Source organism: Lampetra planeri, chromosome 43, assembly GCF_965212315.1.
Source record: "Lampetra planeri chromosome 43, kcLamPlan1.2.h2, whole genome shotgun sequence".
NCBI lineage: Eukaryota > Metazoa > Chordata > Hyperoartia > Petromyzontiformes > Petromyzontidae > Lampetra > Lampetra planeri.
Genome location: NC_136149.1, coordinates 6,099,824 through 6,117,623, shown reverse-complemented (window position 1 = coordinate 6,117,623; position 17,800 = coordinate 6,099,824). Strand labels below are relative to the sequence as shown.

At 47.8% G+C, this 17,800-nt stretch overlaps 1 protein-coding gene across 1 annotated transcript; it reads right to left on the bottom strand.

Moving 5' to 3' along the window:
- Positions 1-3,363: 3,363 nt before the first annotated feature.
- Positions 3,364-15,255, bottom strand: MED17 (mediator complex subunit 17). The gene is made up of 12 exons (XM_078614138.1): positions 14,897-15,255; positions 13,196-13,362; positions 12,552-12,762; positions 11,429-11,565; positions 9,461-9,545; positions 8,964-9,116; positions 7,920-8,056; positions 7,208-7,395; positions 6,609-6,746; positions 5,645-5,762; positions 4,433-4,592; positions 3,364-3,993 (listed from the first exon to the last, which is right to left on the bottom strand). Exons 1-12 carry the CDS (start codon positions 15,126-15,128, stop codon positions 3,788-3,790), a joined length of 1,932 nt encoding a protein of 643 aa, XP_078470264.1. The 5' UTR covers positions 15,129-15,255; the 3' UTR covers positions 3,364-3,787.
- Positions 15,256-17,800: the final 2,545 nt, after the last annotated feature.

Below are 17,800 nucleotides of genomic sequence, written 5' to 3'. Positions count from 1 at the left end.
GAACACGTCTATAAAACACTCCTGCCATTGTCAATCCACCAGAGGACGACAGTCTCCCAACACTGTCGGTCATGGGGTTTTTTTCCCCGTCACCATACTTCACCACTTGCCGCCACTGTGGGATCTGTGGCCGGGAATGGAACGGGGCTCCCCGGTTCGACGCGCAGCGAGTGCGCTAACCACTGCGCCACCACTCCACGCCAAAACAGCATACCGACTCGAGCAAAAAATAAACATTTCAATGGAAGCCACTGAAATAAACCACGCACAGCACACGGGCATTGCAAGCACAGATAATATAGTAACGTGAAAAAACGGACTTCTAACAAATTAAACACAATTATCTTTTCGCCCGCCTTGGGAGCGGACTGAATGCTCGTGATCCGTTTAATCGCCGTATTGACTTCCACGCTTAATCTGTTGCACCCTGTATACCAGGCGAGGCAGTTAACATCTCCTAACCACCGTGATGATGAGAGAGAGACACGCAAACGACATATATACAGCAAGCGCCAGGATCAGGATCGAACCCATGACCTCCTGTAGACCAGAAGAGGTAGTTAACATCTCCTAGCCACGCGTGTTTGTCCACACGTGGGAAGGCGGCTGTGAGATTCACGCAAGGAGCGAGATGTGGTGGGGGGGCAGGGCCGGATTAACATTTTTCGGCCCCTGGGCTCCAGGTACTGTGCCCCCCCCCTCCCAGTAATATTTTCTAAAAAAAACCAAAGTTAAAGAAATAAAATACGTTTTTACGAGGCTAACAACAACAAAAAATTCAGCACAAATGAAATAACTTTTCACTTCATCTCTGGCCTGTAGCCCCTAAAGCCCCCACGCCTTAATCCTGCCCTGTGGGGGGTGTGGGGGGGTGTGGGGGGGCCCATCTGTTGCTGCAACTCTCTCGCGCCTTTGTTTGCTGCATCAGCGCAACCCAAGGAAGTCGCGCGATAACGCGGCAGGGGTCACGGGGTCGTTATCAGAAGTCCCCACCACCACCTCCTCAAGGCCTCTTGCCCAAGAGCCCCTTTGCCCAGGTCTCGCGGACGCGCACGTTTTATTCACGCGGCCACCATCAATCGCCTTTGCATTCGCCCCATCGGTCTTGGAGGTCGTCCATAAATGACGTCATGCGATTTTAGAGGATTTTTGACCCCCCCCCCTCGTCACACGGCGTCACAAAAAGTCAGACCCCGCCTCAAATATGACGTCACAAAGCTCTGTTTCCCCCCACCAAAACCATATTTCCATTTTGAAAATAAAACATGCTTCAAATCGCTTTAAACTATTGTCATTGTAGTGCGTATCTAACGTGGCGCTGCACTTTGATGTTGTAGGAGTGTTATAAAAATTAGTGTTGTTATAACAATTCTATATTTATTTAAAGTTGCGCATTTTGATGTGACGTCACATTTCTCACCCCCCCCCCCTCCTCGTCACAAATGTCTGACCCCCCCCCCCCCAGGCGCGTGACGTCATTTATGGACGGCCCCTTGGGAGTTTTCCAATTTCGGTTTTTGGTTCGAACGCGCAACGCTGCGTGCTGTGCTTGAACTTCTTTTGCATGGTACGTAGACAACCGCTCTAACCAGAGATGCGGGGGGGGGGCGTCAACACAAAAAATCAGTTCTAAAGACGTGAGTTGTCTATTTAAATTTAAAAGTCCATCATCGGCTACAGTGGATTCCTAATATCGTAAGAACGTTCTGAAAGCGCGCAATGTAGTGACCATCTTTGTCGATGTTTATGCGCAGGCCCAGATGCTATTGCTTCCTAATGGGGTTCCAACATAATCAGCGGGCAAGTGAGATTTTTTTTTATGGTATACATTTAATATAAGTAATGAATACTTCTGGATGTATATTTCATTGAGGGTACATTTATAATTCTACAGGAAACCTCTAAGTCCGGTAGCTCAGCGGTAAAGTGAGCTCCTCGAAATCAGCAGGATGCGAGTTTAAATCCTGGTTGGGGGGGTTGAGGGAGCCAATCATCCCTTCGTGGTTGATAAAATGAGTACTGTACCACTGTGTGAAGGTCCAGAGTAGTTGTGCTGCAGACTTTTCCCTGCAATATGGATTCAAAATTACCACTAGTCTCAGGGCTGTATTAGCACGACCTCGATGTTAATTTGAGCAGGAAATTACTGGAGACGTTTAAATTTGGAACATCGCTCGCAAAAGTTATTTCTGACTTGGTGCTCTTGGTAGGACATCTATTTGAAATGTTTAAGCAGGTGCCCCACTGACTCCACATTGTTTCCAAACAGAAATAATATCGACCATGAAGCCCTCGGCCCGAAAGATTTCAGCCAAACTTCACAGAGCGGTGTCACCCAGTGACAATGAACACACGCATCGACATCAGATGTGTACGCACGTACGTATTTGGCACCAGGCTGCGGTGCCAGGTCTGTCATCATAACCTTCCCTAGCACCACCTGTCCCAGCGGGGGTCACGTCTTGCCATGTGGGCGGTTGCAGTTGGCGGCTGATTACCGCGACCAAAATATGGATTTCCTCTTCCTCCCTTTGCGGGTGTGGCCAGGAAATCCAGGGTCAGGACCGACTCAATCCAGCCTCCACCACCCCCAGAGCGCTTCATCCAAGGATGAGATTAAAACTTACCCCCAAATGACTCAATGGGAATTATACTTGGCTTTCATCTCCTCCCCCCCACCCCCACGCTGGCAGACTCACGCCTCAAGATCACTTGCGAATGAGACTATCCTGGCGTCTTACGTTCTCACGCGGTTGCACAGCTGTTGATGTTCCGGTCCACCTCGATAACGGGAAGTCTGGTCACCTACAAAAGCATGCCCAGGATCACTTACTCCGTGCCAAGATTGCGGGAAAACGCTCTGCCATGGGGTGGTGGGATGCCTCTTCAAACAAGCGGAGTGCGTGTTCTCAAGCAAGCAGTGCCCCACCCTGTTCACGACGCTCCATGCAGTTGCTGCACAAGCGGCTGTAACCCAGCCAGCGTTGGGGAGGCGACATGGCCCAGCCACATGTCGGAGAGGTTCGCGGCTAGATTCCAGAAGGCCGGTTGCTACTGTATGGCCTAGTGAATGTTAAAGAACCATGATGTCATTGCAAGAAGTGTAGGCCATTGTATGCTGGCATTATGGTCTAAATTTGGAAAATTGCTCGCATTTATTGGTAAATACACAGCAATCCTCTCCCCCAAATGAAAACAAAACTTACCCGAGTCTTGAGGCTCTGAAGTTTTCTTGGATAAACTAGCATAATTATAATTAAACAGGAGTGCCGTCCAAATCTCCTAGGCATTGGGAGGGTTGGTGCCTGGTAGGAAGGCGTAAAACATTCAGCCACACAGAATCGTGAGGTTTGAAGGCAGGCGTACAAACAGCAGAACTTTAATGGTGTGTACAGCACTCACGACATGGCAGGTTCAAAAATCACACAAACGAACAAAACGACTCCCCCCCCCCGTTCATTGTTCGCTTCTGTTGATCCAACTTCGCCAAATGTGCCGTCATTCACGTGAACGATGGAAAAAAAGAGTTCTTTTTTGGGCATTTCTTCACGTGAATCATCGAGTTCAGTACACACAAGCGCTACATTTCCTTACTCATACCCCATGCCTTGCAATAAAAAAATAACAATGAAAATAGACTTGGCCTAATCATAAATACACATCTTTGCTTGCCCAGGGTAGAGGTGCGTCCCCCTGGTAGAAGAGAATGAACGTCAGCTCGTTTGGTCAAAAACAAACCCCACCACTCATCCAGCACCGCAGAAGCCACGGGGGGACCGCCCCCCCCTCAGCTGGGCATGAGTGCCGCCATGAGCAGCTCCATCTTGTTGACGAAATTGCGGCCTTCCACCTTGGCCCAGTTCACCTCCTTGTAGGGTCCGCCCAGGTGCAGCCACTTGGGGTCGCTGATGACATCGCTCTTGGGCATCTCCTTGGAGTGACTCCGTGGACACTGCACCACGACCCGCGTGCCCGTCTCTGGCCCATTCCTCACTGCGCCGCGGGAGTTCAAACAAGAGGGTGTCGGCAATGCACGTTGTTTATCTGGGGAAAGGCTCACGGCGATTTTTTTTTAAGTGGGGCCCCCTGCATTGGGAGTGTTTTGCTTCATGCGTGGGAAATAAGCTGGAGCACCTGGAGAAAACTCACCATGCACGAGGGAATAACACTCAAAAGATTAAGTTATGATCCCACTTTACATTACCGACATGGCCATTTCGGAACCCAGCCAGTTTTGGGTGGGGGAGGAGGGTGGTCACAAATGTGCACGATCCACCATTCCTTGGCCTTTCAAGAGACGGATTCAAGATGCGTTCCGACTGCAAATATGGTCACAGTGGCACAAAGACACCACGCCGACCGACGCCGTGGTAAACAACGCAAGGCGAGCGACGTGCAGCCGATTTGAAGAGCGGCGGTGGAGCAGACTCACCGGTGATGGAGTACTCTCCGTTGGGCGATGCCACGCTGATGGAGGAGGCGTTGCCGATGCTCTCGACGGGACCCAGCCCCACGTGGTTGCTGAAGCTCAGCACCATCCAGCCCATCACCTTGGCCAGCTGCTGCACCGCATGCACCTGGTGCTGCGACATCTGCAGATGGCAAAGCCGGGGCGGAGCCGACGAAGGGAATAAACGTCACTTAGCAAGGGTAGCTTTGCAGATGTGGCTGGGAGACTTGCTACTAGAGTGACAAGCCAGCACCGATCAATTATCTGGGATGTAATGCAGGCAACCCACCGGAACTGGACCCCGTTCTTACGTGGAATGAGTTGATGTTGTTCTCTGCAAAAGCCAGGTGGTTGTGCTTGCCTGTGATCGAGTGCATTTGATGTAAGAGTTGGCGGATGAAATATACGTGTCAAGCTCACTGGAATGTGAGAGGGGGCTAGGAAGGTAGTTTCTAAAGGTCTTTGTGAACCTGTTTGTATGGACCTTTTGAGTGTTATTCCCACGTGTAAAGGGGTTACATGCAGATACTCTGGTTTCACACCTATATGTAAAAAAAAACCCTTACAGAAAATGGCTGTACATCCCAATGCATGAGCAAGTGAGATTTAGCAAGTCTTCTCGAGACAAACAAGTCAAGATAAATTTAACACGAAGGCTTTCGCGACTAATATCATCCATAATACAGGTTTTTTGGGTTAGATCGCGTAAATATATAAATGTGTCATTAAACCCGCTATCACCTGACCCAGCCAATTAGTAAGGTTTGTCACGTAAACAGAACAAACCTTACTAATTGGCTGTGTCAGGTGGTGGTGGGTTTAATGACACATTTATATATTTACGCGATCTAAGCCAAAACACCTCTATTATGAAATCAACATCAAGTTGTTATCGTGGCTAAAGCCATTGATGCCACTACCCTGCACCAGATACTGCAGCTGCTGCACAGTCGACACGCAGTGACCTCCAACATCTTCCCGGACAGCATCCCAACATCCGCTTTTACGTCTTCTGCTTGATAGTATCCCACAACCCGCTCTCCAAAATCTGCTCTTTGGTCCTCCCCTTGATAATATAAAAAAAATAACGTTGATATATCACGAAAAAGAACGTTAAAGAAGTGGCTGTCACACGCAAATAAGTTGTGGACGTCGAACGCAAGAGAGCAGTGTGGGACCTCCCCCAACCTGTACCTGTGAGATGAGGAAGTCCATGAGCTCCTGCTCCTGGTGGGAGAAGGTCATGACGCGACCATCGCGATGGACGACCTTCACCTGCTCCAGGCCGATGTTGAGCTGCAGTTGCAAGGTCCTGGGGGTACGGGCCGACATCGGTAGAATTCAGAGATAAGCACGGGCCTCGTGAGTTACGCGCTCGGTGTCGACCGCCGACCTCTCTGCGTGCGTAAGAACTGCGCTCGGTGAGATGGCTGAGTGGCTAACGCCGTGTCGGAGCAATGAACCGGCACTGCCGAGATCCTGGGTTTGAAGCCACCCACGATTAAAGTTGGTTACTAAGCGGAGTGAGCTGATGGTCTCAGGGCTGCCATCAAATGACCGCACGTATTTGGTTGTTTGCATTTTACTATTATTTAAGCAAAGTCACGTAGGTATAAAATAGAATAAATCACGATGTTTCGATTGCAACACAAGCGGCTGTCCTCAGGCAGAAACGTCGTGATTTATTTTATTTTTCTACCTATGTGACTTTACCGAAAGAACCAAAGAGTATGGATTCCTGCAGTCACGAAAGCTTCAAATCAGGTAAGTCCCATTGAGCTATATAGCTCTTTTTCAGAAGTGACCTGGCAAAAAAAAATTGAAGTTCAACGAAGTGTAAATTCGTAGCAGCCAAATACTCTAAACGCGTGATGTTCATTCTAAATGTGGAGGGAAAAAGCGGAGGACCCGGACAAAAATCCACGCAGCCACGGGGAGACCATGCAAACTCCAAATATATACGCATCAGCGTCTGGATGAATCCCACGACCTCCTATATACCAGGCGAGGTCGTAAACATCTCGCCACCGTGGCGCCCCTAAAAATATCAGTTTGCCTGTCATGCGACGAACATGATTACTCTTAGTGGGAAGAGACAAGACGTAATTTGTTTAATCTCAGAATTAGATTGCCCGCGCCGCACACAGAGCACACTCACTTGCAGATCTGCTCGTAGCCAAGCGAGGTGATGAGCACCTTGACGCTCGACTCGTACACGTCGTTGACATTAGACCAGTGCGCCTGGATCTGCGGGTCGTCCACCCTTGCCGCCAGCTTGTCGATCGTGGCCGCCGTCCTACACCGCGGACACACAAAAAAAAGACAAATGTCCCCCGTGTAGCCGTGCAGATGGTTTGGGCAAGTGCTGTGAGCGAACACCACCTATCAAGGCTGGCACAGCACGTCAGGCAGCACCACTCCCATCTGCTGTTGTCTCCCCAGTGCTGTTCTGGCTAAGTCGACCTAAGGGGAGGACAAGGACCGGTGTGGATAATCGCCCCTGGTTCGTGACTCACCGAGGCTTTTCTGGTGATATAAAGGGCATCATCATTATTTTTACCACCCATCCACACATTATCCAGACTCAGCCCTGCACAGCTGCTGAGATATGACAAGGGGAACATTCCGGGTGATTTGGTCACAGGCTCTCATGACCTGGTTACAAATCGCGATCGCCCTCCTTCTAAAATTATTTCCATCGTCGCCACCGTTACAAACGTGCCAACCTGCGGGTTGGGACGTCGTGACGTCGCTCACCTGCGCCGCAGGAAGATGTGTCTGGCCTGCTTGATGATCTTCTCCAGGAGACCCTCAGAGCTCTGCAGCGCCCCCAGCTCTGTCTTGTCGTAGGCCGAAGGCCCCGCCAGGCGCATCCGCTTGGTGAGGCCGAACTGCGCCGTTGACGGGTGCGGCATGGTTGCCACGTTCAGATTCTGCTTGTGGAACTGCGTTGGTGGGGATCGAGGGTGGGGGGGGTGGTTAGGGACATCATCAGGACACGTCCCCACCAGGCGTGGTGCTGGCCACCCACCACCTCGTGTGGCGTGCCGGCCTGCATAGGTGCTACTCGCTAACATCACTTGCCCCTACAGTCTGTTAGTAGGCTATATGGAGGGTCTTTGTTTATCAGAGATGCTTGCATAGCCAAGGTCGGGGTGCGACTCACTGCCTCGCATCCCTCGCCCGCCTCGCACCATGCTATCAGTCAATGATACAATACTTCAGGGTACAGTATACTGGCGAAAGGCCAAAAATAACCCCGCAAGAGAAAAATTGGTGTACAAAGAGGATGCCCGCAATGAGTCGAAACTGCGAACGGTAAACCCGCGATATCCAGGGGTCTCCCGTACATATATTTTTTAACAGGTGGTCCAGTTCACAAATACGTTGAATCACGACGCATGTAAGCGTTGCGTTTGTTGAGAGGGCATTAACACGGATACATCAAGCAAGCACAGGCCAACGGTACCTCTCTCATAAGCTGGTGAAGGTTGTGCTCCAGGACGTAGAGGTGGTCGTCTGCTTGTGCCGAGCGCTCGGGCGCCAGCTTCTGCGACTTCTTCTCCTCGCTCAGCAGGTGGCACAGCGAGATGGACAGCTGCAGCCCTGTGAAAAATGATGGAGTTCTTGTAAATGTAAAAAACTTACCTAAGAGGCGGCTAATGGGTCGTGGACAATGAGCCGGCTCTGCTGAGATCCTGAGTTCGAACCCACGATTCGGCTGCCCAACCGTGGATTAACCAGGTTATCAAGCGTAGTTTCAGTTGGTCACGGCACAAAATAAACTTCGTCAGCATGTAGTAATATTAATAGTAATTATCATTTATTTATCCAGAAAAGCACACTGGGTCTGAAGACTTTTTCAGGGTGATCCTGGCATTGGGATGTTTGGCCGATGATAATTAAATAGCATTTTTGTTTACATATGGGAGGAAACCAGAAGTCGCAGAGTAAATCCATGCAGAATAGTGGAGATCATACACACTCCACAGTCAGCAATCAAACCCAGGTCCTCCCTGCTGCGAGGTATACGTGTTACCACTGTGCCACCCTCCCGTCCCCAATTATCTGCCTTTTGAATTGGTGTTAATAACTAAATAAGTAATATTTAAAAGTACTTTTTTTTAAACACGCTTTAATAAAATGTACCCCACTTGTAATGGCAGAACTGCACGACTCCAGGAAGTGGCTGCAAAGCTCGCCATAACGTAAGGGACCGTGGTGATTTACAGCCAACGTCAGTTGAGCGTGGACAATTAGACCCAAGCCAAAACATAACATGTAAAAAAGATCGTTTAAAAATATTTGCATTTTATTTTTTCTGATAGAATATAGCCATGTCGTCAGTATGACATAAGTATTCCAAGTCTGCAGGCGATACCACATTGGGAAGTGGGTTAAAAGTGAGTTACAAGATTTGAGGATACAACAACAACAGACAGAGTGAGTTACATAAAAGCGCGTAAAAAAAACAGCACAAGTCATGCACGCATCTAACGCTGTGCAATGGCACCTGGGAAGAGCTGCGAGATGATCTGGTTCTTCACAACGATGGGCGGCATCTGGAACTTAATCTGCACGGCCTCTCGGGACAGCTGAGCGAAGATCTCTTTGCAGAAGAGCACGTTCTGGGCGGCCTCCAGCTTCGCCTGCCAGTGTGGCGCCCCTGCACAAAAACCGCGGCGTGTGAACACAAACCCGCGGGTAAACTCCAACGGTCTGCGTCGTCACGTGACCGCGCGCCGCTGGCGTGCGTGCCGCTGGCGTGCGTGCCGCTGGCGTGCGTGCCGCTGGGGTGCGTGCCACTGGGTGCGTGCCGCTGGTGTGCGTGCCGCTGGTGTGCGTGCCGCTGGTGTGCGTGCCGCTGGGTGCGTGCCACTGGTGTGCGTGCCACTGGGTGCGTGCCACTGGTGTGCGTGCCGCTGGCGTGTGTGCCGTTGGCGTGTGTGCCGCTGGTGTGCGCGCCACTGGTGTGCGTGCCATGCACGCGTCCCCGCGAGCGACTCCCACCTTGCCGTGGTTTCCTGGCTGGGCAGCTGAAGAGGTTCACTGTGCCCAGGTCTCCAATATCTGTCGACTGCTTTTGGATGGACACCTGTAGATTCAATCACCGTGAAAACATTAGATCGATTGCTATGAATTCGCTTCTGTGACCCTGAACCCTCCTGCACCTAGCTCTTCCAAACCTCCACTACCAGCTTTGATAAATTGCCATGATTCATGCTTGAACTTTAAATGGGGATCAAGAATCAATTCTCTCGTTTCACGTTTGCGACCTCGTTTGTATTTTTCCTGTCTCATTTATAACGTGTCGTTTGCGTCTTTATCCTTAATGTTTCAGTAGACTAATTTGCACAAATGATATGGAACTGATTATATTATCAAATGATCGTTATGGCGGTACCCCGGGGTACCAAATAATACAAAATGGCCGAGACAATTAAATATTTTATTTTTGGGACACTTTTTTTTCCAGAGGTGTACTTAACTCTGTGTCTGGGGTACCCATAAATCCGAAACTCTAAACGCTCGTACGCACCATAGTGCATCGTGTACAGCTCGTCGAGATGAGTCGATTGCCGCATCGCCGACCATCAACAGACTAACAGTGACTGCATCACGGACATTATGCAAGAGCTGGGGTACTATAGTACCCCGGGGTACCACCATAAGGTTCAAATGTACAATTTAATTAATCGTGAGCATAACAATAATTATTTTTACATGGTTTCTTTCTCTCAATTATAAACTAAACTTTTTTATTTTACCAGGTAATTCCCACTGAGCTATCTAGCTCTTTTTCAGAAGCGACCTGGCCGCAAACGGTAGCTCAACGAAGTGGTTTATCATCACGTGGATATTTCTAGCAGCCAAATCAGAATCCGAATCAGAAACTTTATTTATTCTGGAAAAATCCAATGAGCTATGAAGCTCTTTGTCAGAGATGTCCCAATTTTGTGACCGGCATCATCAAATGAAATGTCCAATTCCGAACTCTCGCACGGTACATCACTCCGTATTATAAAATTATCCCTGGAAGAAGATGTCAAAGAACTACCTGTGAAGTCTCTGCAAACAACCACCAATCCACAAAAGAGAGAAGCACTTTTCCGCGCCAAGCATAATGTTTGTCACATGACCGTCGAACCAATATTTTAAAATTCTCGCCACTGTAATACAGCCAAAGTGTGAGGCTAAAATTACTGTTGTGGTTTATATTGTACAGTCAACAGAGATTAGGCTGTGATCATAAACTCACTGCTTTGATATCCCAGGACCTCAGTGGTAGCAGCTCGGCAATAATAATAACACTGGTCAACAAAAAAAAATTCTGGCCTGGACTTTTGCAGCTGTTTTAGACTAATTTCAGGGTGCTGATTCCAAATCTGATCTCAGATTTGATCTATCACATCTCATTTTTATGCTATCGGCGTACCCCATTTTCATTGATTTTACCCAAAATTAACTCTGTCACTTATGATTGAAAGTTGTTGCGAGTCAGTGACTGCTTTAGTGTTAAAATATGGTGCTGTATGTTTAGGATAGTGTGTTTATAATATAATTTTATGTAGATATCCACATTTATTTAATATTTTTCTTCTGCAGTTTTAATTTAAAATGCAATATTTGATATCTCAAAAATCTGATGTGATAGACAAAAACTGATGCCAGATTTGGAATCAGCACCCCAAAATTACCTTAAAACCGTTGGAATACCTTATGCCAGAAAAAGTGTGTTGACCAGTGTAATCGATGAACCGATGGAGAAATATCATGATTATAACCGTCGTCATCAACGTCACGTCTACCTTTGATACTCAGCCAGTTCAGTCTTTCAAAAGAGGCTATCCTGGGGTCTATTGAGCTCTCACCTGGTCAAACAAAATACATTTTAACCCCTCGAGAGACCCTCTATTTGGTTGACAGTTTTTACCAAATCCTAAATATGTGAGAGGCTCGTGTTAAGCTTCTCCTTGCCTTGATATACGCAGTTCCTTCCAGGTCACTTGGCACCAAGACATCAAGGGGACAGTAGTCATCCGGGATCTTCTTGTCCGGGTCAATGTCTGTGTTCTTGAGCACCTCAAATGTGCCCTGGTGCGGGTAGAGGGACCCTGCACGGCGCAACAACAGAGGCACCACAAGCATCGACAGTCAAACAGAGTCTTTCCATAAAACATTTGAAGCTGGGTACGAACCAGAAATAATGATACCGAACTTAAATCTGCATTAAACTTAATTTGGAGCTTTCGTGACTGCAGGAATTACTCTTTGGTTCTTTCGGTAAAGTCACGTATAAAGATAAAATAATAAATTAAATACTAGCATACGACGTTTCGATTGCAACACAAGCAATCATCTTCAGGTATAAATGAAATAGAAACACAATCTAGTATACTTAGAAATGTAATGTAATACAACAGAGAGTCAGATAACATAACAGTCAACACCCTACCTGGTTGATTACGTTCTTCCTGAGAATCCTAAGCTTTAGCATTCTCAGGAAGAACGTAATCTGTTGTATTACATTACATTTCTAAGTTTACTAGATTTGTGTTTCTATAAAATCTGCATTGTTTGTGTTTCTGTGTATTTTGCAGGTTGCTGTGTACAGTGCCTGGAGATGCTCAACCAAAAATAAATCTCGATTTAAAGCTTTCGTGACTGCAGGGATTCATCTTCTTGGTTCTTTCGGTAAAGTCACGTAGAAGGGAAGTAATAAAATAATAAAAAGAAAACATAATAAAATAATTCTCACGACGTTTCGGCCACAACGCAAGCAGCCGTCCTCAGGTGAAGAACAGGTCTGTCGGAAAGACAGCGTCTGAATGAACACCACCAGGCTTGGCAGCGTATATTTAAGCTGGGTTGGAGGGGGAAGAGCGCCTTGACAAAATAATTTGCATATCAAGAGGAATTCACCTGAGGACGGCTGCTTGCGTTGTGGCCGAAACGTCGTGAGAATTATTTTATTATGTTTTATTTTTATTATTTTATTACTTCCCTTCTACGTGACTTTACCGAAAGAACCAAGAAGACAAAAATAAATCGTTATTATTATTATCAAAATGCCCGCAACACACGGATGAGAACTCCTCACCGGCGCTGCGGTAGCTGAGGTCCCCGAGGATCTTGTCGCGAACCTTGCGCAGCTTCCAGTGCTGACGCAGCTTGAGCAGCTCCGCGTTGAAGTCGCGCTGCCGCTTCTGCTCCTGGCTCTCGGCCACCGATCGGCTCAGCCTCTCGGCGCCACGCAGGAGGATTTGCGCCGCGCCGGCCAACGTCTTCTTCTTAGCCACGAATTGGAGCAACTGCCCATCGGGAGATGCGTAACGGTTCAACGGAGTATCCTCTCCGACAGTGATTCAGCAATTACTTTACTCTCGCGTTCAGTAACAGACAGCAAGTGTTCAGGAAACTAATGGCAACATCAAAACTTGAGAGAAAGCCTTGGAAGTGGGTTTGTCAAACTATTTGAACATTTTAAGCATTATCTCTTCATGTGCATGGACTGACATTTCCCCGCATCGTATAGTTTCATCCCACAAGTAAAACAATCTCCAAAAATAAAACGGCCAAAGAACTCAATGCAGGACCCTCCTGAAGGAATTTTGAGACTCACAGTGGATATATTCTGGGTAACTAAATCTCACGCACGGCATTGTAGCACCCTTAGTTATCTCCCTCTCTACCCTCCCTGTGCTCCTGCGATTGCCGTGTTGGGGTCGAGAGCATCAACCGCACCTGACGAGAGGGCAGCACTTCCAGTGACACGGGGTCGAGGGTCATGTACTTCTTCTCTCGCACCACGTTGAGCACGTCATAGAGCACGCTGATCTCGGTGAGGGCACTTCGCAGCTGATTCCTCACAGAGTCCCAGGGCCACAGCGAAGGCTGGAACTTGGCCACGCCTGGATGACAGCACCAGCAGAGCGGTGGGGAGAAGGGCAGACGAAAAATAGCCGGCAATTAAACCTCGTGTCTCATTCGCAGCAGCGCCGAGTTTGTAGCAATTAATTGTATCAAAGGGAACACGGTTTCATAAGATATTACCAGTCTGCTCCCGAGTCATTATAGATCCTGTGTGGTACTTACAGCGCACACTGCAATCGTCCCCTGGGAATTATGCTGCCTTCATAGGAGTAGCATCATCAAATCGATGACGGTGGTTACTTTTTTCTTGCGATGTGCTCACCTTTCCGATATTTTGAACTCCTTTGGTGTTTCGATTTAAAGCTTTCGTGACTGCAGGGATTCATCTTCTTGGTTCTTTCGGTAAAGTCATGTAGAAGGGAAATAATAAAATAATAAAAATAAAACATAATAAAATACAATTCTCACGACGTTTCGGCCACAACGCAAGCAGCCGTCCTCAGGTGAAGAACAGGGCTGTCGGAAAGATAGCGTCTGAATATAATGTTTTATTTTTATTACTTTATTATTTCCCTTCTACGTGACTTTACCGGAAGAACCAAGAAGATGAATCCTTTGGTGTGTTGTATTATTTGTTTTGCAACGTCGTCACCCGCCCCGACTGGACATACGTGAAAAAGAGCTTTATAGCTCATCGAATTCCTCCTGCAGTATAAATAAATATTCTCACTCAACTTCTGCCATTGAAATATATAATTTTCACCAATAGCCGAGGGCTGGAACAGGGCGTAAGAACATTCTCATTGTAACGGGAAACCACTTCAACCTTTTGAAACGTTACAAACTTCGCCGCAGTACTGAAACTTAAGAGTGCATTACGACCACAACAAAATGAGTCTTGCGTTGTGAAGCTCAGCAATTATTGTTTAATGAATTCGCGTGGTGAGATCTTCAACAGTGGAGTTAACATGGCTGGTGTCAACGATGTGATTGTGTTTCTGTTGTCGATGATGGATAATCATTATAATGCCGCTGATGTTTATTGACCATGTATGCTGTTAATTTGTATTAGAATGATTACGTTTGTTTACCCAAGAAAGCCTAATTATCTCACGACTTATTATCAATCGTGCTTATGTTCATATCGCGTATAATGTCCGTTCCTGTTGACTGCTGTGGATTTGCTCTCCAACACAGCGGTGTGCTGTACCAATAACGAATTGGCACGTTCTGTTTACGTGACAAACCTTTACTAATTAGCTGTGTCTGGTGGTGGCGGGTTTAACGACACAACATTTATATATTCGCGATCTAACCCAAACCCCCCAACCCCTGTATTATGGATGATTGACTGCTGTTGACGGCTTTTGCCTGCATGCTGGTACAAACAATGATTGACGATAATAACACTGCTGGCAATGCTTCCCACAGCGCTATAACCCACCACAAACAAACCAACACATCAACAACAAAAACAACAATTTACGTGAGCGGCCACCCCCCCTAGTGCCTCGCCCGCTCCCGCCCGCGGCCTAGCGCTCAGGCTGCGGCTAAAAATCCAGGCGAGGGCACCTTCGTCCTGCTCCTCGGAGGCCGCCGCCGCCGCCGACCCCTCGGCGTCGTCTCCCTCGGCCTCGTCCTCCGAGTCGCTCTTGGAAAAGTCGATCTTGTGCGCCAACTTGGCCAGGTTTTCGGACATGGACAGCGGCTGCACGAACGTCTCCGTGCCATCAAGAGCGACCTCCTTGATCTGGTGCTCGCTGCCTGCCTCGATGCTGATCTTCACCGACGGGGCAGCCGCCATGGTGGCAAACGCCGCTCCCGATCAGCGAAGGCGGTTGGGAGCAATCGATTGTAATAATCGATGAGAGTAATCGATTCGCGTGTGCGAGGGCAAAGAGACCGACAGTAAAGACAGGGAATGAAGGGGAGGAGTGGTGGTGGTGGTGGGGGGCGTTCGTGACGCCTTCTGCCCGAGCCGCGGCTGACGGAGGCCGGCTGAACCACGCCCCCCTCGGGGTTCGCTCCAGAAACAGAAGTAATCGATTTCACTCGATTACGCGTAAAATCGATTACGTGTAAAATCGATTACACGTAATCAATTTTACACGTAATCTATTCGGTTTACGCGCAATCGATTACCTTGAGACATTGCCACAGAGATCGACGACTTCGTCACGAATCGATTAATCGATTAATTATGGGACATCAACCGAACATCCCCGCGAGGTCAAACGCGCTCACGGCCTTGGCCAACTCGACGCGTCCGGAGGCCTGGGGGGACACGGCGGTGGGTGGCCGGTGTCTCTGTAGCGGTGGGCTGAGCAGGGGTCGGCATTCCACGTGGACGAACCGCGGTGGTTTTTAAATCCTTTATATTAAGTTCACTTGCTTGCGCGCTTACGACCGTGCACATCTTTCAGTCGTTTTTTAACCCACTTCCCGTGATCCAATCGTGCTGACATTTTGCACACAGACTCGTTGTGCGTGACAATTTATTTTCGTGAAAATTTTTTTCCAAAATTTTCCACTTTTTAGGAAAATTTGTTTTCATATTTAATTTAAAATACCAAATGTGATAAAAAAAAATGAAACTCTTACTCAAGAAAAACAGAAATGAATAATAAAATCAAACCGATGCCACGCATATAAAGGATTTATAGTGAAAAACTTTGATTTTACGGGTTAATTTTTTTATTCTCTTCGTGGAGGGGAAACCCCCCGAAGGATGGGGTTCATTCGGGCACCGCCAAATTGGGTTAAGCGCTAACTTAATTTGGTGTTTGCAATGCGGTATTTGGTAGGAAATAGTGTCAAGTGGGAGGGTTACCAGCCCCTTGAGGCAAGGCCGTAATTATAATATATATTGGGGGGCACCCCCCCCCCAATAATCAAATGTGCTCATAATGTCCCCCCCCAATATATTGATGTAACAAATATTAAAAAAAAATAGTAATGGCGATGCTATGTAAATAAAACCTTGGCCACAATATCTGGACTTGTCTTCACATAGCAATGCGTAGATTTATGTTCATAATGTAGGAGAAAAATGTGTTAAAAAAGTATATTTAATTAAGTAGAACGTGTTGTCTATCTATATATATAAAATCGCAAATCTGTCTGTCTGTCTGTGTGTGTGTCTGTGTGTCGCCGGACCATACGCAGTTTCATTGGACGGCGGTTGCCCCTGGCAACGGGTAGCGACGCATTCGCTGCCGGGTGGACGCCATTTTTAATTCCCGTTAAAAATATGCGCACGCATTTGTGGTATAAACTCGATATACCCAGCGTTGCCCGGGGGGAAAATACATTTAAAATCTTATGAAAACTTTCAAACATTACATACCAATGAAAAAACAACTGTGTAATTACTTTTAAACCCGACACGCCAAGAATCGATTCTCTGAATCGCGCAAAGGAATCGAAGGTTGTAGATTCCTTTAGATTCCGACGATTCCCGTTTACTATAAGTTCGTTAAAGTCGATATAAACTGCTACGAACGGGAAATATCCGGCGTTGACCGGGGCAAAAAATGTAATTAAAAACTCCTGAAAAAATAAAATAACAATGAAAATGAAACTCTATCATTCAAAATGTAAACCCCCAACATGCCAGGAATCGATTCTTTGAATCGCACAAAGGACTAATCGAAGGTTGTAAATTACTTTACGATCGCGCTTCCTGTTTAATCTAAGTTGCTTATAGAGTTGATATAAACTGCTACGAATGGGAAATATCCGGCGTTGACTGGGGCAAAAATATAATGGTGAGGGCGGTTGTGAGTGGCGATTGTGAGTGGTGATTAGTGAGTGGTGAGGGGAGGTTGAGTGGTGAGGGTGAGTGGTGAGGGTGAGTGGTGAGGGTGAGTGTTGAGGGTGAATGGTGAGGGTGAGTGGTGAGGGTGAGTGTTGAGGGTGAGTGGTGAGTGGTGATTGGTGAGGGTGTGATTGGTGAGGATGAGTGGTCAGGGAGAGTGGTGAGGGAGAGTGGTGAGGGTGAATGGTGAGGGTGAGTGGTGAGGGTGAGTGTTGAGGGTGAGTGGTGAGTGGTGATTGGTGAGCGTGTCATTGGTGAGGATGAGTGGTGAGGGAGAGTGGTGAGGGAGAGTGGTGAGGGTGAATGGTGAGGGTGAGTGGTGAGGGTGAGTGTTGAGGGTGAGTGGTGATTGGTGAGAGTGTGATTGGTGAGGATGAGTGGTGAGGGAGAGTGGTGAGGGAGAGTGGTCAGGGTGAATGGTGAGGGTGAGTGGTGAGGGTGAGTGTTGAGGGTGAGTGGTGAGTGGTGATTGGTGAGGGTGTGATTGGTGAGGATGAGTGGTGAGGGAGAGTGGTGAGGGAGAGTGGTGAGGGAGAGTGGTGAGGGAGAGTGGTGAGGGAGAGTGGTGAGGGAGAGTGGTGAGGGTGTGATTGGTGAGGATGAGTGGTGAAGGAGAGTGGTGAGGGTGAATGGTGAGGGTGAGTGGTGAGGGTGTGTAT

Coding starts and splice junctions, on each gene's coding strand:
- MED17 (XM_078614138.1), bottom strand. CDS start 15,128: ATGGCGGCTGCCCCGTCGGTGAAGATCAGCATCGAGGCAGGCAGCGAG. Junction 9,546..11,428: donor AAGGAACTGCGTATATCAAG/GCAAGGAGAAGC, acceptor TTGAATCTACAG/GTGTCCATCCAAAAGCAGTC. Junction 9,117..9,460: donor AGCCAGGAAACCACGGCAAG/GTGGGAGTCGCT, acceptor GTTTTTGTGCAG/GGGCGCCACACTGGCAGGCG.